Source organism: Ammospiza caudacuta, chromosome 2, assembly GCF_027887145.1.
Source record: "Ammospiza caudacuta isolate bAmmCau1 chromosome 2, bAmmCau1.pri, whole genome shotgun sequence".
Lineage (NCBI taxonomy): Eukaryota > Metazoa > Chordata > Aves > Passeriformes > Passerellidae > Ammospiza > Ammospiza caudacuta.
The window spans coordinates 53017657-53041474 of record NC_080594.1 but is presented as its reverse complement, the minus strand read 5'-3'; the positions used below and the strand labels follow the sequence as shown (position 1 = coordinate 53041474).

The 23818-nt window shown below is 39.9% G+C and overlaps 3 protein-coding genes across 4 annotated transcripts in view; 1 reads left to right on the top strand and 2 right to left on the bottom strand.

Annotated features, from left to right (window-relative positions):
- BRCA2 (BRCA2 DNA repair associated) overlaps positions 1–11613 on the bottom strand; it is a 33468-nt gene extending 21855 nt beyond the window's left edge. Inside the window, exons 1-10 of the mRNA XM_058823455.1 lie at positions 11474–11613; positions 11034–11137; positions 10175–10423; positions 8170–8275; positions 7329–7381; positions 7183–7223; positions 6973–7084; positions 5344–5399; positions 4312–4426; positions 452–1630 (exon numbers count right to left, since the gene is read on the bottom strand). Of these exons, the coding sequence (XP_058679438.1) occupies positions 452–1630; positions 4312–4426; positions 5344–5399; positions 6973–7084; positions 7183–7223; positions 7329–7381; positions 8170–8275; positions 10175–10423; positions 11034–11137; positions 11474–11475 (2017 nt within the window). The 5' untranslated portion in view covers positions 11476–11613. The remainder of the gene's footprint in view (positions 1–451; positions 1631–4311; positions 4427–5343; positions 5400–6972; positions 7085–7182; positions 7224–7328; positions 7382–8169; positions 8276–10174; positions 10424–11033; positions 11138–11473) is intronic.
- A 2508-nt stretch (positions 11614–14121) lies between these two features.
- Positions 14122–17214, top strand: ZAR1L (zygote arrest 1 like). The gene is made up of 4 exons (XM_058800485.1): positions 14122–14723; positions 15131–15223; positions 15364–15438; positions 15811–17214. Exons 1-4 carry the CDS (start codon positions 14127–14129, stop codon positions 15952–15954), a joined length of 909 nt encoding a protein of 302 aa, XP_058656468.1. The 5' UTR covers positions 14122–14126; the 3' UTR covers positions 15955–17214.
- FRY (FRY microtubule binding protein) overlaps positions 16463–23818 on the bottom strand; it is a 157411-nt gene continuing 150055 nt past the window's right edge. The window contains exons 59-62 of one of the 2 annotated variants that reach the window (XM_058800482.1): positions 23567–23584; positions 20412–20522; positions 18794–18987; positions 16463–18239 (exon numbers count right to left, since the gene is read on the bottom strand). In XM_058800482.1, the coding sequence (XP_058656465.1) occupies positions 17981–18239; positions 18794–18987; positions 20412–20522; positions 23567–23584 (582 nt within the window). In that variant the 3' untranslated portion in view covers positions 16463–17980. The remainder of the gene's footprint in view (positions 18240–18793; positions 18988–20411; positions 20523–23566; positions 23585–23818) is intronic. The other variant, XM_058800483.1, reaches the window with a different exon arrangement.

Genomic DNA, 23818 nt, shown 5'->3' with positions numbered 1-23818 from the left:
AGAGATTTGGCTGCAGCTAATAGTACCAGGTAAAAAAAACAATAAATAAATTTTTACTTGTAATGAATCAAAAGATGGGCTTCAACTCCTTGTGTCTCAACATAAGGATTTGTTTAAAATTTAAAGTACTTCAACTCCTAACATAAAGTAATTCTCCTAGTAAAAACAGAACTGAAAAAGATAACTGAGCTTGTCAATTACAATAATGGCTCAGGGTGGAAGTTTCTATTCCAGAAACTAACCTGTTATGAAAAAAGTTATCACAAGATTACTTGAAAATGATCGTGTCCTTATCACTGTATAACAGAACAATCCCATAGGTTGATTCCCAATTGCCCAGCTACTTTTCCAAAACCACAAGATTTTACGTGATTTTATCTAAAACATTTACATGAAAGGCTCATAATAAATAATGAATCCTCCACAAATGATGAAAAGCTTAATAAGGTACCTTGTTCAACATCACTGGCCACCAGACAGCCTCTAAATTCGTATGCATCAGATTCCAAATGTGGCAATGCAGTGTGAATGGGGGATTCAGAGGTTACTTCTTGTTGTATTTTTTCTTCTTGATACAGTAAAGTATTATTTAGTCTATAAATAAATTTCTTGGATCTCTTTCTCAGACTGGGAATTATCTTCAGGTTTTTAACACCGGACTTTGTAAGAGTATTTTCACTATTTATTAAATGTAGGTCATCACAGTTATCTGGAGATTTGGCACTACACGTAAGTGGGTGAACATCAGTTATGACAGATTTGGAAGCTGCTTTTAAATGTGTGGAAAGCTTGCCATGGTGGACTACAGAACACTCTGTGATGTTTGCATGTCCAATTAAAAAAGAATTACAGTTTAAGCAGCTCATTTTGGAAGCCTCAGCTGCACATCCTTTTACTAACTCTGGATCTTGAACAGTCAATGACACAGATTTTACTGGAGTTATTTCCAATGTTGGGTTGTTTTCAGTGTTTTTAATTTCACAGCATTTTTCTGACAAATCCACACTCAACAGCTTTTGTGTTTTTAACAAGCCTGAAGAGTTCAGTAAAGATGTTTCCACAGCATCATTCTTGGCCATTAGTAATGACTTTTCTTCTAAATTTTCCTCCCTATGTAAGTTGGAGGATGGAGAGCTACATACAGACATCTCCAGGTGAGTTTCGTCAAGACCAGACAAGTTCAGTTGAGACCACTGGCTTGATGGAGAGTGCTCACCTTCCTTCACAGGCCTCTCATTCTCCAAGGACTTGTGTGCTCTATAATCATGCACATCTCCTGAGTTCCTAAGAGACTCCAGTTCTTTTCCATATCCTATTAAACAGCCATCTTTATCATCTCCCGCATCTTCACTGGTGTTTTGGAGTAAAGTACAGTTCACTCGAGGACAGTGGCTGTTTTCAGTCCAGCTATTTGTTTTGACTTCCTGTGAAATGCTATTCTTTCTTCCATTAGGCTGCTGAGAGGGAACATTCCCCTTTTCTTGTGTTTTATCTGGATTTATCTCATATTTCTCTACTGCATCCAGAGCATGTGGCATCAGCAGAAGAGTTCCACTGGATTCAGCTGGCATATTGAGTGTGTCCTCAAAGCTATCCATCTCACCCAGTAAGCCATCTAACACCTCTGACTCTAGAGTTTAGAGAAGATGGAAAGAGGAAAAGAAGTAAGAAAATCAGCTTTAGGAAATAACTTGGGAACAGTATTGGTAAATAGAGCTTTCAATTTTATAGTCATTACCTTTACCCAGGAGTGAGTTGGTAAAGAAAAACGTTAGAGGAAACAGGAGGCAAAGGAAATACATGTAAATGCCCTGGCCTCCTGAGCTCTGCAGTGGCTAAGGCTGCCAAGATGAAACCTGGCTGCCTCAAGAGAATATTTTTTCCCTCCTACAGACAGAGAATGAGTAGTAAATTTGACAAGAGAAATATATTGATATTTTCCTTCCAAAATTTATACCTGATGATAGGTACCAGGCAGGTTAAGAAGCTGTCGATTTACTGTTATATAAAGATTAATTATTAAACTGTCTTCTACTATGATATAAAATAGTACAGTATCTAGAAAGATTTAGAAATAGTCTCAGTCTTTTAACTGATAGAAAGCTTTTAAGTAGTTCCATGATTGGCATAAATATTAGAAAAATAATGAGAATTTTTTGTGTTTAGAAATAACATGCAATGGGGGAAAAATAACCCAAACTCTACTATGTAGAACTTATATATGCCAAATAAAAATATTACCTTCTCAAATGTATTAAATGAGACTCACTTATCAGAACATTCCACATTCAAAACCAGGTTTCATTTACAGACTGCTTTTTAAGGCTTTTTCATATCACAGAAATCAAAATAAAGTACCTAGAAAACAGTCCTCTGATTTCCTTATGCCCATAACCAACAGCCTAATGTTTTCCATTAGCTTTTTTTAGGTATAATTTTTTAACTTACGACTCTATAACTTTCCCTACTAGAACTTTTAAATAGTGTAATATCCAAAAGTTTTTCCATTTGGAAGTCCATAGAAGATTTCCCAGTACTTGGTCACACACACCAAATTATTTGCAATACATCTACTACAGGTTCCTGCTGATGTTGTAGGCATAGAAAGTTACTCATTCTCTTTACTTTCTATTTTTTGCCTGAGTGGCAAATGAGATGTCAAAAAGAATAAACTGTAACACTACTGATTGAGTGTGCAGGTAGGTCATCTTCCTTCACTAAAGCAGGTTCCTCTGAAGCAACTTCTGTGACCATATCCCTTCATCCTGTGATAGGTTGTCAGTACAGCTTTCTACACAGACACAGCTTATTTGTTTTTACTTAAACAAGAGACGTTACTTTTTTAGGATGAAAGAAAACAAGGACTAACTGAAAGACTGTACAGATACTGTCGGTACACTGAATAATCTCATGCCAGGGAAAAACAAAAATCAGGGAAATTAATTCTGACTTCTAAACTTACTGGAGGGTGATATTATTTGATGATTTGATATATTATGATCTTATTTTCTTTAACTGAAACAAAATAATACTTAATAAAACTTATTGTACTTTATGAGACTATTCCAGAGAAAACAAAAGCTACAAATGTGGACCTGTCTTTTTTATACATGGCATCTTCAAATGCCAAATTATCAAAAAGGGAAGATGTAAGAAAAGGGAAACACTTGCAAGTTATTTTCAACTCTAAAACAAATGGTCTTCTTCTCCCTCTTATTTTTCTCATACATTAACTTCTCTTGTCTACTGCAGTATGCAATGTAATAGGACCTACTGGAACACAGACCAAGACCAATTAATTTGTGCTTAATTTCTAAAAGTATTTTGCTAATTACAGACTATTTAAATACATTTACTACCAAACACATTCTTTTCAGCACATTTGGACCTACAGTATAAAAACAGCAGGCCTATACCACTCTGTAAGCAACAATGTTTCCTGATGCCAGCATTCTCAGCTCTCCTCATCAAATTCTAAACTGATTCTTTTAAAATTCTTACATGTACCACTAAACCTTATTTTTAGGGCAGGTCATTCGATTCAGATAAGGAGACAAAAAATCCTAAGGATATAATGTCCTGTCTAGCCAGCATGAATTCCTACAGCACCCTTTTACACCCATGCATGCTGCACCAATTTCTGGTAATAATCTCCCCTTCTGCCATCATTTCTCAACTAAAATCAAAAAACCTCCCACTGAAATTTACACTTTCACTTGTCCACTGATGTGATCTAAAAACACGGAATGAAGGTATTCCTCACATGTATTCTGTATTTTCTGCATTCAGTTAAAGAAATCAGAAACACTTTTTCTCCAAAAGGATTTGTCACATTTTGAACTACCTATTTTGAACAGGTGAAGCAAATGAAAAAAGGATACAGCAAGAACAAAAAACCACAGAACAGTGAGTGCTGGGATGAAACTTCATGATAAAAGTTAAGCCTGTTCAATAACTAGAAGCAGTAGTCTTGCTCCCCCTTGAGCCTGTACCATTTTTCTGTCTCAGCTCTCCCACAGTCTCACCTCTCCAGCTGCAGTGAGCACACTTCACAGTACTAATCTGGTTGTTGTCCAGTGGCACCATAACCTGACTTTCATGGCTTAACCAGGACACTGATTTAATTCACTGACTCAACAGACACTCCCCTTTATAAGGCTAGATTAATTTTACAAATTAGAATAAATTTAGGGACTCAGAGTACACAGCTGGCAGAACAAACCAGCCACAGAACAGCCCAAAACACAGAATGTACTTTTATCCCCAGTCTTGCTTCATTGAATACTTATTAGGTAAAGCATCAAAGCATACCCAAATCTTTGATGTCATCTTCAGCATTTAGCTTTACTGTCTCTGGTACAGACAGCATACTTGCATCACTAATCTCAGGACATTTATCATGCTTGGAAAAACAGTTGTGCAAAATCTGTAAACCAAAGACAAAAGTTGTTATATTATGTACCAGTTAGCATCACTTTACGGGACAGAACTTTAAACATTTACTGCAGTACTTGACTCCATCTCTCAAAATGAAAGGTAGCATTTTCACAGGTACACGTGAAAAACAAACAAGCAGAAAATCCCTATTTTTAATGCAAATCAGGTTCCATTTTAAAGTCACCTTCAGGGCAGTGAAAGGGTTCAGCAGTTTACTGTGATCCTCTCAAAAAGGGAACAAAGGAGATAGGAGGAAGGACAAAGACATTTTGCCTATTTTCACTTGCAACTGTTTGTTAAATGTGAAGTTTCAGGTCATTAAGGATCAAACTTAAATTTGTAACTGAATCCTTTTAGTGTCACCCTTGGTTTTCAGTCTCAACAGTCATTCAGGTTTCATATACACATTGTCAAATTCCAATTATGCAAGAACTTTCCCTACCGCTATCAAAGGACTGAAATTAATACTCAATTTCAACTCTTGATTGTAGAGGTTGAGAGCAACAAGTTATTCCTAAAGAATAACTTCCAAAAATCTGATGGAAGTGGGAAAAAACAGACAAAGAGATCTTCAGATAAGTACCATAATTCCTAGGTTTGATTCCTCTCAAAATAATATTGACTGCTGCTGAAGCCAAGTGGTTTGGGGGGTTGGGGTTGCTTTGTTTTTTTTTTTTAATAAGCACAGCAAAAAATATTCCTCAGAGAGGGTTATTCGTGAGAACACATTCTGCAACCATGTATTTCAAATTCAGTCTTGTGAGCAGTAACTTTTTAAAAAAGAGTCAGATAGGAGAGCTTGAAATGAAAATGACAGAATTTTTTATTCTTGGCTCAGGAATATAAACATGTAATGGAATAGCTTAACTGAAACTGAAAAACAACACAGCTCTTAAAACTACTTACTGTATCAGCCCTTCCATCCTGTCGCTTTGCTTCAGAAACAGAATCATTCTCTCTAGCTTTGGAAGGAGACAGACAAGTCAATTTATTTTCTCCTGAGTAATCTGCTGAGTGTGTTCAAATACAGCTGTGTTTTGGGAAGATTTTCATTGGATTATTTTAAATTCCCCTCAAATCTGTAAATAAACTAATAAAAACTAAAAGTTCCAATTAAAAAGTCATACAGTGGAAGGACAGTGTACAAAGGCAGTTTTGAACCAGCACAAACCACCACAAATCACAGGTTATGGTTTCTGCTATGTTTCCTGTTACCACCTTGAAACAGCACTGCCATTCCCCTTTCAAAGAGTTATTCATGGCATTCCTCCCCATTTTCTTCTGTCCAAAGATCTGGATGAGATCTTCAAGCCTTTCAGGAATTTGGGTTTTTTTCCCATTTCCTCCCAAAACAGCAGTACTACCTTCACTTTTGTTACAAAAGGAGAAAGTGAACCCTCTTTTTAAAATGCCTGAAGAGCATATACTAAAATATTTCATAGACACAACATCTAGGTTCTGTGTAGCAGCTCTTTCTTTTCACAGGTGTCAGAAGGCAGAGAGTATAATATCACTATTATAAAATATTAAGCTTATTAGACATGTAAGAATGAGAGCTCAAACCACAGCTCATCTCCCAGAACATCATCATTAAGGTATGGATACTTCCCCCAGCCCTTCTTTTCAGTTCACACCTTTCTGGACCAAAGAACACCCAAAATGGCACAACTCAATAGCCTTGTGAATAGTACCACCCCTTACATCCCAAAAGTAATTCCCAATCCTAAGGTTCATTCTTAATTTGCCCTATATGCACTACACAGTGGTAATTTAACAACATGAAAAAGAGCAGTGTCAGAAGCTAAGGAAACACATCCAGGTCTTCCCATTTTCTCATGAATTTTCATCAACAAATCATACAGTGAAACTTCATTTTGCTTATCATATGCTAATGAAATCTCACTTTCACCAACACCTTAGGTTGAGGCTTGATGTTTATCATCACTGTTAGTTACTACTGAAGCAATTATCACCTACTCATTCTCATTCACAGCTCTGCTGACACAGCTGTTTGTGCAGCTGTGCAGTAAATGAGCTCCAGGAATTGCCCCATCCAAATAACCCAGGAAATATGAACCCAGGAGCTCGGGTCTTAAATTGGATGAGTATCCCAGTCCATCTCACTGATTCTGATGGCAGGCACAGTGAGAGTGGTTAAAATGCTGAACTCAACACTGCTGCTGGGAAGTTGACTCAGCAGGCCACCTTCTTACACTTCATAAACAAGCCCATTTAACTTAGCCCAGCAGTTCCTAGTTATGTGATAGGGCAAAGCAAACATATCTAATCCTCCTTCTATGCTTTGCTATGTTATTTCCAAATTTATATGCCCTAACCCCTCAGACAAAGGAAGAAAACTTCCGAAAAGTTTTCTGCGTAGGGCTGCATTATCTATAGGCACCCACTAATAATCACTGTAAGAATTTTGTCTTTTTTTAGTTAAAAAACCAAACAGTTCATACTGAGTGAACTTCCAGCATCAAAACTGGAAGTATAAAACCCTTAGCATTAGCAATTGCTCATTTTAAGAAATACCTATTATCACAGTTTCACCAAGGGTAGGAGGTGTGGCTAAAGAACTTGACCAGGACATATCTGGATCCACTTCTGCTCCCAGACTTTCAGAAATACATTTTGGAGTTCTGACCTAGAAATACATTTAACAATCATATATATAATTTCTATGCCAAATTCTAAATGTACAACTCAGGAAAAGGAAATAAAATGCATGAATAAAATCTGTACCTCCAAAAGTTTTGGTGTGTGAAACAAGCTTCCATATGGACCTGCAAAACATGATGTAAAAAGGACATTAAACAGTAACTAAAAAATATGGATTTTTATCTAGAGATGTAGAATATTTTGTAGAACCAAAAAGTGAAGATACAAACCAGGGACATTATTTCTCTGAGGTGTTCTGTAAGTATTCCTTAAAATAGTTGGACTGCAAAAGAAAATTAAAGCCATAATATTAATTTCATGTCTCAGTTTCTTAAAATAATTGAATATTTCAAACATTACATATATTACCATTTCCATTATTTCTTTTCTTTCACCATGGTTACTTCCCTGACTAGATAAAACACAGATTCCTCCTAACCATCAGTCAATATTTTAAACGTTACCATAAGTCTACTATAAACTGTAAAATATTTCTTTCAGGAAATAATTTAATTTTCAGTAATGATTTGTCTTACAAGTAATAAATTCCATTGTAACCATGCATTTTATAATAGGCTGTACGAAACTAGGGAAATTGGCTTAACTGACTGCAATGAAATAATAAGTTTAACTCTTCTTACAATCAACACAAATACTTTGATAAAATTTATCTGAAATACAGACATTAAGTCTGTAAAAATCAAGGCTATTATTAAAAAAAATCTCAGTAAATATTACAAATAGCTTTACTACTTGAGAAGCACATGATGTATCACTACTACTCTTTCTTTGGATGTTTGGACTTGGAAAGCTGAAATAATGTTAAAAATTTTTGTATTCCAGCTGTGAAAGAGTAGAAAAATAGGAAGAATGATCACCTGAAAGCAAGGACATCTTTGAATTTAGCCAGTGTTTTATTTACAACTCACTTAGCAACCTACAAGTATCATAAACATATCAGACATACAAGATTATTCAGTGCTCCTAAAGTTCAACAGTCTGGTGGGTTAAGTGTTGCTTTTTGCTTAAGGCCCAGACTATTTTCTATTTGTGTTGACAAATTTAGCATACCTAGCAGTTAGGCAGTTGTGGAAGTTACCAGGAGGTGAAGTAAGCATTTCATTTTCTTGGTCTATTTTTCTTCTTGTGTTACTTGGGCTTATCAAATTCTCTCTATCTACAACACAGAATACAATAATCAGCACAACTTTGCAGAACTGCAGGTAACAGTTTCAATTTTGAAGTTTAAAGCTAAGCTTTCAACAACCCCCAAAAAAACCTAATCAAAACAACAACAAAAAACACCAAAACAAAACCCCACAACCTAATCCTAATTTCTATTCCAGTATTTTAAATATGTTCAAATTTTATATCCAACCATTGCTACACATTTTTCAAATGCACAGCCAAGAAGACCCCTTATTATGTCACTTTATTGACTTGGTATTAATCAAGTCATATATTCCGTTCCATTTCAGTTTTAATGTACTGCATTGTGCCTTTCTTGTCATTGCACAACTTATTCTTAGCAAAAATACAACATGTGCAAACACAGGTTTGTGCAGCTTCCCTTCAAATTTACTAAGTCATACACTTATTGATTCAAATAAGCAACAAAAAGCAAAAATTATTTCCAGAACTGTTGTTGGACTCGCTGCCACTGTCAGCAGCATTTATTTGCAAAGCATCTCCAGGCAAAAGACAATGTTCCCACTAAAGCAGTAGAATCCTATGAACAGGGAAACCCTTACATGGACAATCAACTACTAACAGGAATTTCTACTCTGAAGTTTCCAAACAATCTTAGTATCAGAAATTACACTTTAGTATGTGCATTTCTCTCTGCTTCTGAGTTCCTGAGTTCACATGCACAGCACAGGTGCATTCCAGTACCATACCAAGGGATGAAATCCATCAGCTCCCATCCAGGCTCCTGTTTTCACAAGAGCCACTGGGCTCTAGCCAAGAAAATAGAATATTTCAGGCAGTCACACGTGAACTTTGAACATATGCAGACCAAAATGGACCATTTTGAAATAAACAATCATAAGGTTCCTTCCTTTGCCATTTATGAAACTGCCAAATGAAACTCCTGAAATCAAGAATTCCCTAGGGGCTTTCCACTGTAAAATACAAATAGCTACACATTTAGAAGAAACATGTTCTCAGCAGCAGTTGAGCAGAAACAAAGAGAGTTACAATATGCCAGGGAAGCAGTGTTATAAAGTACACTTGAACTGCAGCATAGCTCTAACCCTTCACAGAATTTGCACAGGATCTAAGAACAATTCTGGTAATAAAAGGGAGTCTTGTGTTTGTCTGTAACCTGGTTAGAAAAGCTTATCAGAAGGACACAGACACAGCAGATGTACCAATCACATACTTCAAGAATAGGGTTAAATACTCTTCCAAAGAAGAGATTCTTACAGACAATGTTGCATATGTTCTCCATAGAAAAGGTCTTGCTGTGCAAGGAGGGTGGGTACATCAGAAAGGAGCACACTGTCATGAACTTCCATGATGTACTTGGGATTTGGAAATAATATATGAGAAGAACCTCACAAAATTCCTTTTTTCTCCAAATGGAAAAATGTAGTTTTTTCTATAATTTACAATCTTAGTAACTCAAAGAGATGGTGTTTCTAAAACTTTCCAAGAAAAGTTAAGGAGTGCCCTACAGATTGCCTCACACTTCATCGTGATAAGAATGATAAGGAAAGCTTCAAATGAAGCTTTCCCTTTAAAAGCTTCAAAACTTCTGCATAAAAAAATTAGACTGCTAAAAAAATTCACTTTGATTTGCAGTCAACAGGTTATACTGAGTTTGTATCCCCTCATATTAACAGTACTTAGAATGTTTGGACCACAACAGTATCACTTATACAGGGAATTTTGCTTATATATTACCAGTTTATCACAACCTGAATCCACTAGAATATTAATTCTGCATTTTTATAGATGATCTTCAGAAGACTACTAAAATAAGTTTTTTAGTCCCACAGTTCCTGCAGTAGCATTATCTATTACATTAATGATCATCAGCTGCAACAGAAGGTTAAAAAAAAAAGTTACTCACTTGCTCCTACTTTTTTCTGATCAGGCTCTTTTTCAGGAGAAGAAGGTGGCAATACTGCATTTTGTTCTTTAAAGAGCAGTGGGGTTGATGCCAGCTGACTGTATGCAGAGGGTTTTGTCCTTGGGGTTTTAAAAGCTGTTTGATCAAGCCAGCCAGAGGGCCCATCAAGCTCTCCAAAGGATCTGGGCTCATATGGGGGTGCTTCTGTGCTGAGTTCTTCAAACCAATTAAGACTGATGGGCCCTAAATCTGCGAGGGAAAACATACAGAAAACCACATGAAAAGGAAAAAGGTTCCTCTATGAAGGATGTGAAAACATGCCAGGCATTTAAATGCTAACAGCCAAACACAGCGCTCCTTCCACTGCCATACTCTTGGTATGCTTGTTTCTAGATGGTTTTGGACTCTGATAACGACAAAATATAAAGAGATTTCTGCCCAAATTCTTAGATCATTAACAAAATAACCAAAGGACCAGAAAAATATCCAGTTTGTTTAAAATCACAAGTATACTCTGGCTTTTAGTTTCTCATTTTGCTCAGAGTGGCAAGCTAAACAAGTTCCTTTTAAAATCACTAACTACCACAGGTGTCTCCTGCAAAACACTAAGCCTGGTCTACATGTGGGTATGTATAGAGGTAACAACTCTAAAAAAGCAAGTACAAAAGTAACTATATAAGCATATATCATGAAAAAAAACTACAAACAAAAATTTGAAGAAATCTAGGAAATAGGTTTGGGGCAAGAACAGCAGCTAACAACTTGCATAAAGCTTTCCTGTGAAACGTACAGCAAATATGTACAAAATATTGGTGCCCAGAAAGAAATCTTAATAAGAATTACTTTAGATAAGCTGTACCTGATTCACTGCAGTGTGTCTTAAATATTTCAAAGAAAGTTAGTCTTTCCACAGGTTTGCAAGCCATTTTCTTATCCATTAAATTACAGGAACAGTTGAAAAGCCTGAGAAGAAATAAAACACTTTCATACACTGCTGTTTGAATGTCTCAGGCTGGCTTTCCTGCATTTTGTGGTGTGCCACAGCCCAGCTTGTTTTGCTTTGACTGTGATGTGAGCATTCACACACCACAGTGATGAATATGGTGGGAAAACAACAGACAAGAGCACAGGGAATTGTACCAGAGATAATGAAAACACTCAGCAAACACACGACACGATGGAATAGGCAGAACATTTCTGAGGTATTTTAAACACAAATCAAAACTCCACACTCACTACACTATATTAGGATGGAATATGTACTATCACATATATACTCCTACAACCATTATAACTTACATGTCAAGAATTTGATTCAAAGTTGCTTTCAGGTGGAGCAGACACCGCCAGCTTCACAGTTCCATTTAAAAAACATGTATAATAAGCCCATAGTGAGACTTCACCGTCCAACACATCTATGCCTTCCACAGTAAACCCCGTTTCCCACATGATGGCCGTGTTACACACGCTGCCTTACCAAAACCGTGGGGAAACGGGCGCTTTAAAAGAGGGTACGGGCTGCATTAAGAAAGAACACCGAGGAACTTAACACTGCCTCAGAAGTACATTTTAAAAAGTGCGGTTTGACCAGCCCGCGCTGCTCTCCGTGAGGGGAAGCTCCTCCCGGGCAATGACCGTGCACGGAGCGCGGCCTGTGCAGCCCCGCCGGGTCACCGCGGGGTCACCGGGGACGGGCCCAACCCCCCTTCCCCTCACCGAGTCACACCCGGTGACTGCGGACCCCGGCGGGCTGTGAGGAGAGGGAGGGAGGCCCGAGGGGCGGCAGTGACACCCCCAAAACACAGCGCAGTCCTGGGGCAGGGCCGAGGCACACGCGGGGCCGTTACCTGCCGGCGGCGCCTCGGGCGGGGCGGCGGCCGCAGCATCGCCTCACGCAGGGGAGCGGGGCGGGCAGGGCGGGCACGGAAGGCGGCGGGGGATGAGGGGGCAGCGCAGACCCCCAGCCCGGCCGCCCCGTTCGAAGCTTGGCGCCAACGCAGCGCCGCGCCTGCGCAGCGAGCGCATCCGCCGCTCCCGCCCTCCGCCGCTGCCACCTCCCGGCAAGGAGGCGGCGGAGCGGCCCCGCCTCGGCCTGCCCCGCTCGGGACCCGGCATTGCGGCCGGCGACACATGGTGCCCGCCGTAAGGGCTGTCCCGCCATGGCTGGCGCCGCACAGAGCAGAAAGGGTGCGTGCCCTGAGGCGGGATGGCCGCCAGCAGCGTGGCGTGTAGGGGCGAGGGGAGGAGGTACCGCATCCACGGCTGGCATGGCCCGCGTTGCTGGGCAACAGCAGCCAACACCCACCCCTCGGGAAAAGGCTCTGGAAGGCTCCCAGCGGCAGCGCCGTGGGCAAGCGAACTGTGCAAGCCCCAGACTCTCCTTCTCAGGGGGCTTTGTAGGCCTTGACACATGAAATGGTTGTGGACATTCCAATAAAGAGAATGTTACTATCCTCCACATACATGTCCATTCCCGCTTTGTCTCTTCATTAAATTCTTGGCTTTGGCGATGGAACAACTTCCAAGATGTGTGGAACACTCTCTCCACCACCAACTTTGAGTTTACAGTCTTCATTGTAGTGGGATGTTCATCTATTCCTGTGCCATAAAGGGGTTTCTTGCTACCTCTCCACAGCAGTCCTTATGTTGCAGTTTTATCACATCACCTGCTTAGTCATCTGCCACTTTCATCAGTTTCTTGTCCTACAATAATTTTCCATATACCTTGTCCTTTGAAGGAACTTAAACTTCTAACCCTGCAGTGTTCTGGGAAGCTGCAGTAACTTTCTTCCCAAAGCGTTTTAGAGGAACTCAAACTGCTGATTTAAATGACGGCATGTAGTTTCCAATTTGATTTCTATCCCCATTCCTAAAGCACCTTAAAAACTTCCTTTTTTTGCAGCTGCACTGCAATCATTAAGTTTTAACTTGGCTATATCAATACCCTATTTTTGCTTTGATACCGACAGGGCTTTGAAAACCCAAGCAACATATGGAGTCTTGAGACATTTTTCTTTTAATTATGATGAATGTGTTTCCTGCATCTTAATCTCTTTGTGCCCTGTAAAAATGCTGTTTCTTACTCATTTATCTCAGACCCTTGAAAGTGTCAGATACACTGTGAAGGTTTAAAGACATCATCCCTATCAGGTCTTCTCCAGTGTCTCTCTTGCTGGCCTGGTGAATTTTATAAAGCAACACATTTATAATGATGGTAAGGAGTCATACAAAGAAAGGATTTCACATCACTGCAGTTCCAGGGATTTAAGGGTTACATACACAGTTTGGATGATTTAATCACATTATTCTAAATGTATTGCCTTAAAATTGGACTAAAGAGATGTAATTATGAAAGAAGGAAGAAGATTAGACTAATATGCACATGCTTTTATTACTTGGTTGTATTATTAACACTTATTTCATATACAGATACTAAGCCACTGCTTTCCCTTACTTCAGTTTGTATACAGGAGTATATTCCATATTTTCCTAAAGCGGTTCAGTTGATAGAAAAAGTTCCAGGTAGATAATCCCCAAGTAATGGAAGAATGGGGATGCTCTGACCTTTTAATACGGCTAAAAACTTCTTTTCAGAGATGTAATGGCCTGAATTCTTTGCTCAGCTCTCCGGGGAACACCCAGTTTATCAGGACTTTGTTAGTTTCCCAAAGCCCCTTTTCCTTCTTTAAAGACCATGAGCAGAAGGAACTGTGAGCAAGCAGGCTTCTCCTCGCTATGCAGGCCTTGGTTTTCCCACCTGTGGCTGAATGACATCTTTCCATCATTAGAGTCTGGCAGAGAAGGAAGGCAGGCCGGCCTTCCCTGGCCATCAGCTCCCCTCCCTCCCTCAGCTGCCGCCACTTTCCCCATCAACTAGCAATCATCAGCTCCCCAGGTCAGATAAAAGCAGGGCAGGGACACAGGCAGGGCCAACCCTTTAGGGGCGATAACCATGGACAGCTTCGTCTGTTCTCCCATCAGCCCCTACCAGAACCTGAGGAGCCGCCCCGCGCTCGGCCGGGGCTGGGACACTGCGGCCAAGCAGCCCAGCTGGAAGCAGAGCAAGAGCGGCAGCATCAGCCCTTTCCTCGGGGGCCCCTTCTCGCCGCTGCCCTCCGACTACCTGGACAGCTACCGGCGGGCGCAGCTTCAGGCGCTGCTGTCGCAGGTGGGCCCCGCGCTGGCGCCGCGGCCGCGCTGGGCCAGCACGAAGGAGGCGGCGGTGCAGGTGAGCCTGCGGGCCGACGTGGCCGTGCAGTGCTCGCTGGGGCCGCGCACGCTGCCGCCCGCCCGCGCCTTCAGCCCCGCCGGCCTGCGCGCCCCGGGCCGCCTCGCCCTCTACTCACCCGCGCCCGACCGCCGCCTCTTCGCGCCGCCCGACGCCGCCCCGCTCCCGGCGAAGGCAGCGCCGGCAAAGGAGACCCCGAGGGCGGACGGCGGCGAGGAGCAGCAGGAGGGCCCGGCGGGGGCCGCGCTGCCGCCGCGCCAGGAGCCGGTGGGGACGCGGCGGGAGGAGACCGCGGCTCCCAAGCAGAGAGTTGCATTCCAGGTGCGCCGGGGTGGGGCGGGGGGCGAACCTCGAGCAGGGAGGCCAGAAACCACCTCATGAGCAGCGCGGTGGGCCCTGTCCTGCCCCGGGCTGGCTCTGCCGCACCTAGAGCAGAAGAGCCCCCTGCCTGTGAAAACCCACAAGTGTAGATCAAAGCATGGCGGAGTGGTTTGGGTTGGAAGGGAGCTTTAAGGTCATCCGGTTGCAACCTCCCTTCCACGGGCAGGGATGCCACCCACTAGACCCTGTTGCTCAGAGCCCCAGTCAGTACAGCTTCAGATATTTCCCATATGGCTTCCTGGACAGTATTTTTCAGTGTCTCACCATCCTTGGGGAGTAGCATTGAGGGAGCTGGGCTGGGTGCTCTTGGGCTGCTGGAAGATGCTCAGTGAACTCTGTCTCTGCAGTTCTTGGAGCAGAAGTATGGCTATTTCCACTGCAAAGACTGCAAGATCAGATGGGAGAGTGCTTACGTGTGGTGCATTTCTGGAAGCAACAAGGTAGTTAATCTCTTTTCTCCTGAGACTTGTAAGAATGGCATAAAATCTCTGACAAATCAGATGTTTTGGCACAAACTTGGGTACCTGTATACAACACCTTGAATAAGTCTCTCTACTAACAGAACTTGCATTTTTTTCAGGTGTACTTCAAGCAGCTCTGCCGCAAATGCCAGAAAGGCTTCAATCCCTATCGAGTGGAAACAATCCAGTGCCAGGTAAGTTAACTGTACTCCATTAAGACTGTCAGATGTTAAATACACTAATTCTATTAAGTCTGATGTTGACTTTATCTGGAAGAAACTTGACTTCATCAAATTACTAGGAAATGGGTATTGGGGTAGGCCCCCTCCTCTCATGGATGGCTTATCCAAACAGTTTTCATATAGCATTATGGCTTGCTACATTTATGGTGTTTCTAAGTGAGAAAGCTTTTACACCTTAAATCCACAGGGTTTTTACAAGAGTTTTTAAGTTCTTAAGTATATCAGCCCCAATGTGTTGCTGATATTAAGGAAAACCAAATGTTAGACTATCATGAAGTGCATCCTCTCTGATCTACTACTACTAACATGTCTTTGTTTCTTAAGATCTGTTCCAAGACTCGTTGCTCTTGCCCTCAGAGGAAGAGACATATTGATCTCAAGAGACCTCATCGCCAAGAGCTCTGTGGCCGCTGCAAAGGCAAAAGGCTGTCCTGTGATAGCACTTACAGCTTCAAATACGTTGTCTGATCCAAGTGCCCTCTTCTGTTTTGTGCTTTGCACTTTGTCTTTTGTAATGTTTTGACTTAAGGCTTTTGACCTGGCATTGGGTAATGGATGAAGACTTCAGTATTATTGTAAAATATAGTAACTTAAAGTATGTAATTTCACTGAATAATTGCTGTAAATAAAGTTAAAAAGTTTGCACTAGTTTGATATCCCTTAGTTTCAGCCTCCTTGGTTGAAAGAGGAAAGTATATCTGTAAGGAAGCAACCCATTTGGTTTCCTAAAGATAGTAGACTTTGTTTTGAAGTCTTCAGGGAATGCTAAGATTCAGGCTACAATAGCAAGTTTTTCCTTCAGTCACTCAAACTGAACTAGGGTAGAAGATGCAAATGTTCTGGAGCATAAAGTCTGGTGTAAATGCAAATGTGTCTTCCCCCTGCCTCTGTCAAATGTATATATAAAAACCACAGCTGCTTGGTAATCAAAGACTATCTGCCAGAACAGGACTATAGCTGTAAAGTAGGTGGGGAAAGGGTGTAAGCTGCCCATGTTCACAATGAGGAGGAGAAAAAAACCTTTTGATGGCAGTATCTGTGCCAGTGTAAAAAGCAAGCTTTAGGGTAGAAGGAAGTTCAGAGGCTTTCACAGTCAGCAGAAGACCAATGAAACTATTTTTGCTGTAGTAGTCTTCCATGCTGAATTGTGAGGATTTTTTGTCAGGCTGTAGTTACATTTCTCACTCTTTTCTATGAATGGTTTCAGCATAAACCAGGAGCTGGGTGTTTTTTGGGGGGCTGCTGATCATGGATACCATGTACAACAGTACTGATTCAGATAAGAACACAATTTTCACAACAAGCACGTACTGTGTTGTGACTATATGCGACTTTTATACTTTAGTTAAATGGATGTACTGATTCAAAGTTACTTCACAAAAACAGTTAAGTGTATTTACAGTGTGAATAAGTTACATAGTTGACAGAATAAAAGTGTCTCAGATGTGCAACAGATTTACATGCATACATTTAACACTGGACAGCAGTTAAATGTAAGAAAAAACCCATATAGTCATGACTTGGTATATATACATTACAAATAAAATAAGATCTCTCTTTGAAGAAACTTAACATGAGAACTTGCATTTCACGTTAATATTTTTACTTTTTATACTCAAAATTTATATTAAATAAAAATATGCATGCTTAACAGTTCAAAAGATGGGACTTTGTCCTACAAAATGGCAAGTTAAATTAGGTCAACCATCCTTTAATAGTATAAATATATTCATAAAAGCAAACCTCTAGTAAAAAGCAGCCAAGGTCCTTAATAAAAAAAAAAAAAAAAAAGAAAATCTATCAAGACCTTTCATGATCCATGGGGGGGCCTAAGAACAGACCTCTACAATATGATCCAGTACCTTCAGAGACAGTAGCCTAGTAACATTAGGAAATGTACTTCATAGCAGCTCATTGTTTTAAGATACAGTAATCATATTCAAATTACAGTGTACATTAAATTGTAGTCTGTTTACAGTTTGTTTCATATACACAGGCTCTCAGCTTTTGACCAAGTTTGTGAGATTCCGTGGCCAGCTTCATTCTGCCCATCTTTCACTCAACTAAATAAGAAAAAAAAGGAAAAAATGTACAAGGTTTGTTTTTTAACAAAAAATACTATTTTGTGAAGGAAACATTGCACTTTTGCCAACCAAAAATTAATTTGCTATAAAGGAAGTATTGTTCAGTGTAGTAGGCTTTGGTACGCAATGAAAGTCACTTCTTCAGTAGTGAGTTGCAGTTGCTCAGTGAAATGCTAACTGGTTTTTGTGCAACACAGAACAAAGGATGTTGTCCCAGGTGCTTTATGCTACCTCTGTCCTTACAGTATTGCTATGTGTTTGAAGTTCAGCCCATCGCTTTTTAGAGGAAATCCTAAATGTAACAAGAGTGAGTACAGTTTGACCAAACCTTTGTAAGGCTGAGAAGACATCGAGCCACCTCACTCCCACAGGACAGCACTCCCAGCTTGAAAGGGGGCCCAAGGGTCCTGTCAGAGACTTGTGCCGGAAACGCTGGAGTCTGGAAGAAAAGTATTGATGACCCGGTAGCTCTGAGCTCTGCGGATCATGTCGCGGATCTCGATGTTCAGCTCCATTAACTTGGTGCAGATTTCAGTCAGGCTCTGGTTGGAGCCCACCAGTGCATAGGTGCCCGTCTGACCCAGGGTTTGGTGGCGGAAGTAAATATTCAGTAGTGTCTGGACTTCATCATCAGAGGTGCTTCCAAAGATATCATTGGGCCACAAAATCCTGCAATGAAACAGGAAAAGAGCAGGCATTTCATTAGGGGTTTATTAGCAGAGAGAGGAGCTATGTCACAGAGATCTCTAAAAGAAGAATGAACTTGCACGTGCTTATAAGCCTAAAGCAACTCACTGTTTTACACCACTCATATGTTACTTGTATTCTGGTATCAGGCACTGAGTACACATAAAAGTGCAATTTCCATTATCTAAAAAAATGGTTAAGAAAACTCATTCAAATAGATGTAAGTGAAACTGAGCTGAATGTTAGCTCATACCAATGACATGCACCTGTAAGGAATTAACTCAATACAGATTCTTAAGAGCCTCACAGGACTTTTGATCTACAGAATATAATTAAACATCTTAATTATTGCAAGCATTTGTTTGATAGTTACTTGTGGCACACCTCTCCAAAAGCCAGTATCAATGCCCCTGTGTTCCTTGTTGAAACAGTAATTAATGATGCTGATCCTGGGCATTTCATTTTGTTAGGAAGATAATGGATGCATACTTTTCTATAACATGAAAGTCTAATATGAACCATGTAGCAAAACTTGCCTGCATTCTCTTATTTGTCTGACGGCTTTAACAAGTTCATTGTTTTTCAAACACTCCAGCATGGACTGAATAGCTGCTTCAGTAGAGTTGAATGTGGGCTCAGATTCTGTTGTCAGAGGCTCAGCTGCAATTGCAGCAGTAGCATCCTTCAGATTTTTCTTCAGCTCACTCAGTTCTCTTGACATATTTAACAGCTGTTCCAAGGAGAAAAAGGAGAGATGGCTATTTTCATTCTTCATAAGCCCCACATGGAGTAGGTACTTCAAGTTTGTCCTTACTACTACTTTGGATGTACACATTATGAAAAGGACATTTCTTGATCTCTGCACAATATAGAGAAAAAGCAAACTACAGGGTTTTTTTTTTACCTTTGTGCATCCTTTAACATTATGCTGTAGTTTTGGCTTGCTAAAATGCAGGAGCATATCTAAACAAGCTTTTATTTTTCACCCTTGCTACTTTTTTCACATCCTAGTGGAAGAACTGAAGAAAGCATGTACTTCTCCTAGCAAGGTGTTGATATTTATTTACAAAACACATGCAGCATCTGACATGATTAACAGATGGACAAGAAATGTATAACCCTTTCTCAGGCTGAAAATTAAAATGGCATAAGATTCATAAATACTTAGTTAGTTAATAATTTCCAAGGATCTACTTTTTCATGCACCTACATGCTAAAAATAATCACTGTGACATGAACTGACAATGGAATTTCCTTCAAGTGATAGCTTGTGGATCCAGCAAAATATGCAAATGTCATAGTGAAATAGCTATTCTTTGTACAATTGTTTCCCAGTTCCATGGGCTGCATTATTTATAACAATTTAACAAAGTCTTAACTGTGAAATACACTTACAGAAATCAATTATAAGGAATACAAAATATTTTACAACTTATTTTTAAAACTTACTATACTGCTCTAGCAGTTGTAGATGCCTATTGTCCTGTCTTAAAAGTGAACAGCCTAGTCATAATGTGAGCCAGCCTTCACAACATACAACATATCCTTAAGATATTATAAATATTCAAACTCTTTTTACTCCGACAGCACATCTGATAAAACAATTCCTGTTTACAGGCCACATTTAAACTACTAGAATATATTATAAAATACATGTAATCGCTTCAAATTTTATTTTACAAAGCAGAGTACAACAACTTCTCCTACCCAATAGTTTAAAATATATTCATTTTTCTCCTTACCAGGAGAAAAATACCCATTGAATGGTAAGTTAAATGATAATCATTCAGCTTAAAGTGATAACCTCAAAGATATTTCAAAGTATTACATATTTTAAGCAACAGCTGAAAATAAGCTTAACTAACAGTACTGTTCTTGTGATTTTTTTTAAAGTAAGATTCATAGATATATCTAAAAACAAAAAGATGTTTGGGTCAAAAGTGAGAGTGTGCCATGTCAAAATATTTAAAGAAAAAGGTTTGTTAACATTACAGAATTAAAAAAACAGGACATTAAGGTATTTAGTTGATTATGTATGCCTGCAGATTTATAGTCAGTGTGAAATAGTGGGATTCTTATTGTTAAGTCCAGAGAAAGGAAAAATAAGAACATGAAAATAAAGTGGAATTTTCAGTATAGGACTTTGTTACATACCTCTGGCATGGAACTCACTTCATGCACTTGTCCAATAAGTTTACAGTAGGACTGAAAAAGCAACAGCAGCTGGAAGTGCAGTTTATATAATCTCTGACAGAGTTCCAATTGCTAAGGAAAGATTTGTAGGAGAAGAAATAATTAAAAAATATTAGTGAGTTAAGATAATTTTTGATAACTAACAAAACACAGTGAGATGTTTGTTGTCAAAAACATTATTTTACTGAAGTATGATCATATACTATTTCAGAAAATAAGTAATGATTTTTCTTTTGCAGCTAAGTCATATATGACATTGAAAATAAAATTATGACAGCTAGGTCTCATGTAGCACATGTCAGCAGCAGCCTCAAAATATTCTGTTTTTGTTAGCTTCACTGTCTCCAGTTTGCAGCTGGAAAGCAGAAACAGAATACAGGGGAAGTGACTTCCCTGCATAGAACATCAAACTCCTGAATTTCAGATAAAGTCAAAGACCTCTTCTAAGGGATGGATATCTAAGACAGAAGCCATGCATGAAATAGATGGTCAAAGCTCCTGCCTGCTCCTCTGAGGAGAGAGAAACAGAGGTGATAAATTCATCTAGGAGTGAGAAGGAGGAAATGCCAGCCCTGGAAGTTAAAACACTTTTCATGGATTTTCCACCATCTTAAAGAAACTATACAACAGATGGATGGAGTTTAAGGTGTAGGAGGGTATTTGGCTTCTATGAAGTATTGTCCCAGATTAAGTAGATACTGCTCTATGAATATTCACTTGTTTCTTCCAGTGTAAAGTGCAGCATGACATAAAAGATGTCAGACACATTGAAATCATGGGCGATGGGCACAGCTGCCAGAGAGGTCAAGTTAATATGCTTATAGTTCCTGGTATTCTTGTGTCTAACAGGAGGGCAGTCTTGTAGTTCCACAGCTGGATCATGGTGAAAAAGGGAGGATCATTTAATATTCAGTTGGTTATATAAAAAGTGAAAATCCTGCAAGTACAAGTGCTGACCTTGTACTGACCCTTTGGCAGGAAAGCCTTACAGACTTCCAACCGTATTCATTTGCCTACGGTATCAGACACCGTGACCAAGGGTGGGCTCAGTGATATTTCCATCTGTTTGGAGGAACTTAAGCAGAGTTTCATGCCAAAATTGGCAGAAAAGAAGAAGCTGTTCATGTTTGCTTCTTTAAAGCACTTCGTACATGCTTAGTTACCAGCACATGCTGCAGCTCTTTGCTGAATTTGGGACTGTGCAAATGTCAGCACAAACACTAATAGAAAGTACTTTAAGTACATTATAAATGTTAATTTGACTGAAGTGTTTTATTTACATATGGTTCAACTTTTAAGTGCCACATTTTTTAATAATAAGCCAAAATTAGAACCACAGTTAGTGTTGCAGTTCCCCAGATTTCTGTACCAGCCTCACAAGCCTGAGGGGCAAAGGTCAAAAGCAAATTTCATCTTTTTTCATCAGGGTGAGGTGAACACCAACTATCCATCAGAACAAACAGCCCTGTGGAGTTCTCCTGGATGAAGAGCTGAACATGAGCTAGCAGTGTGTGTGCTCAGAGCCCAGATGGCAAACCACATCCTGGGCAGCATCAGGAGCACCTCTACTGTGAAGACAGGATGAGAGGGTTTAGCCTGGAGAAGAGAAGGCTTCCAGTACTGAGAGAGCATATAAAAAACAGGGAGAGCAACTTTTTACAAAGGCAGATCATGGTAGGACAAGGGGCAATAGCTTTAAATAAAAAGAGGAGAGATTTGGATTAGATGTTAGGAAGAATTTCTTTATATGGAGGGTAGGAAGGCACTGGAACAGGTTTTCTAGAGAAGTTGTGGATGCCCTACCCCTGTAAGTGTTCAAGACCAGGCTGAATGAGGTTGTCAGCAACCTGGTCTAGTGAAAGCTGTCCCTGCCTATGGCAGAGGGATTGGAACTATATGATCTTTAAGGTGTTTTCCAACTCAAACCATTCTGTGATCCTACCAGACTGGATATGACAGCAAAGACCCACAAATGCAGAAAGAAGGCTCTGCATATCTGTGGTAAGGAGCAGATGTGCTGGGGCAGAACTGACTTGTGGACAGGTACAAAGCCTATCAGAACAAAGAGGCAGGGCATGAGGAACACTGCCAATGAAATAAACCTGCCCAGGGGCTGTTCTCTGTAACCAAGGGCACAGAGCACTGCCAAATCTGCCATCGTGTGGCTAACCATTCCCTTCCCAAAATAAAGACAGATTGTTTAGATACAGCCTCCTGGAGATGCCTTTGGCTCTGTCTTCTCTCAAACCATGCTCAGGCCTGTCAGGGGCTGGCTGGTGGCCACTCAGGGAAGGTGCTGACTGCTCACCCGAGCAAGTGCCAGCCCAGGGACACTCGCTTCCTCCCTGGTCCTGTTCAGCTCCCAAGCAGGGACACAGCCTGAGCTTGCCCAGCAGGGATCAAATTCACTCTATTCAAATTTTGGAGACCCAGCAACACTACATAGCAGTTACATACACATATAGTTGGAGCTGTCAGGGAGTTAATAATTAATTGAAAACAAACATAGCATCATTAAAAAAAAACATGATAGCTTTTAACACTGGATTTTTTTTAGTCTTTGAAGAACAATAATTTAGTTTCACCCTTGTGGCTGTTAACCTGAATGAAAAAAACCTAAGGTCAAACTAATGGTTCTAGCTTGGCTCAGTATTTAGTTACTGTATCAAGAAACTCAATTTTTGTTCTTCCTGAGTAAGTATTAGAAACCAATAGTGGTGAAACTGTTCATCAACACATACACAAAAGCCATTTGAAATGTAACTTCCAACTATAAATTGTAGTTTTTCACTAGGAAAAGTGGAAAATTATTAATTTTAAAATAACAAAAAATGTTTCCTGACCCAGCATATTACATCCATTCAAAAGCTTGATTTGTAAAAATGTATGTAAATGACCATTTGAAACAGCATATGAAAGTGTCAAAATTTTGGCACAGTATTTTTTAATTTCACAAAACATGTTAGCAAATTATTTTAGTCACCGGATTTAGAACCATGTCTTGTATAGGAAAATTATAACAAAAAAAGAAAACATGCTTAGAAGTAAAACAGTAGACTTGGGGTGTATTAGTCCATCCACAGATGGACAAAAAATATCAAAGAACTTCAACTTACTGCAAGAGATTCCATTTGCTACACAGCAAGCATGGCACAGGAGAAAAGGAAAGGAAAGAAAGTATAGTGTCAGTGTAATGCATGCAATAGGAAGCATAGCCCATCTGTAATAGCATAACTTATCAGCAGTATTAGCAATGCTTGCCTCAACCTGATAATTGGTTGGAATATCACATTCAACATGCACAGCATTCTTAATAAAACCAAACTTTAATTCTAATGATAAATTCCAGTCTAAATATCCTCAGTTAG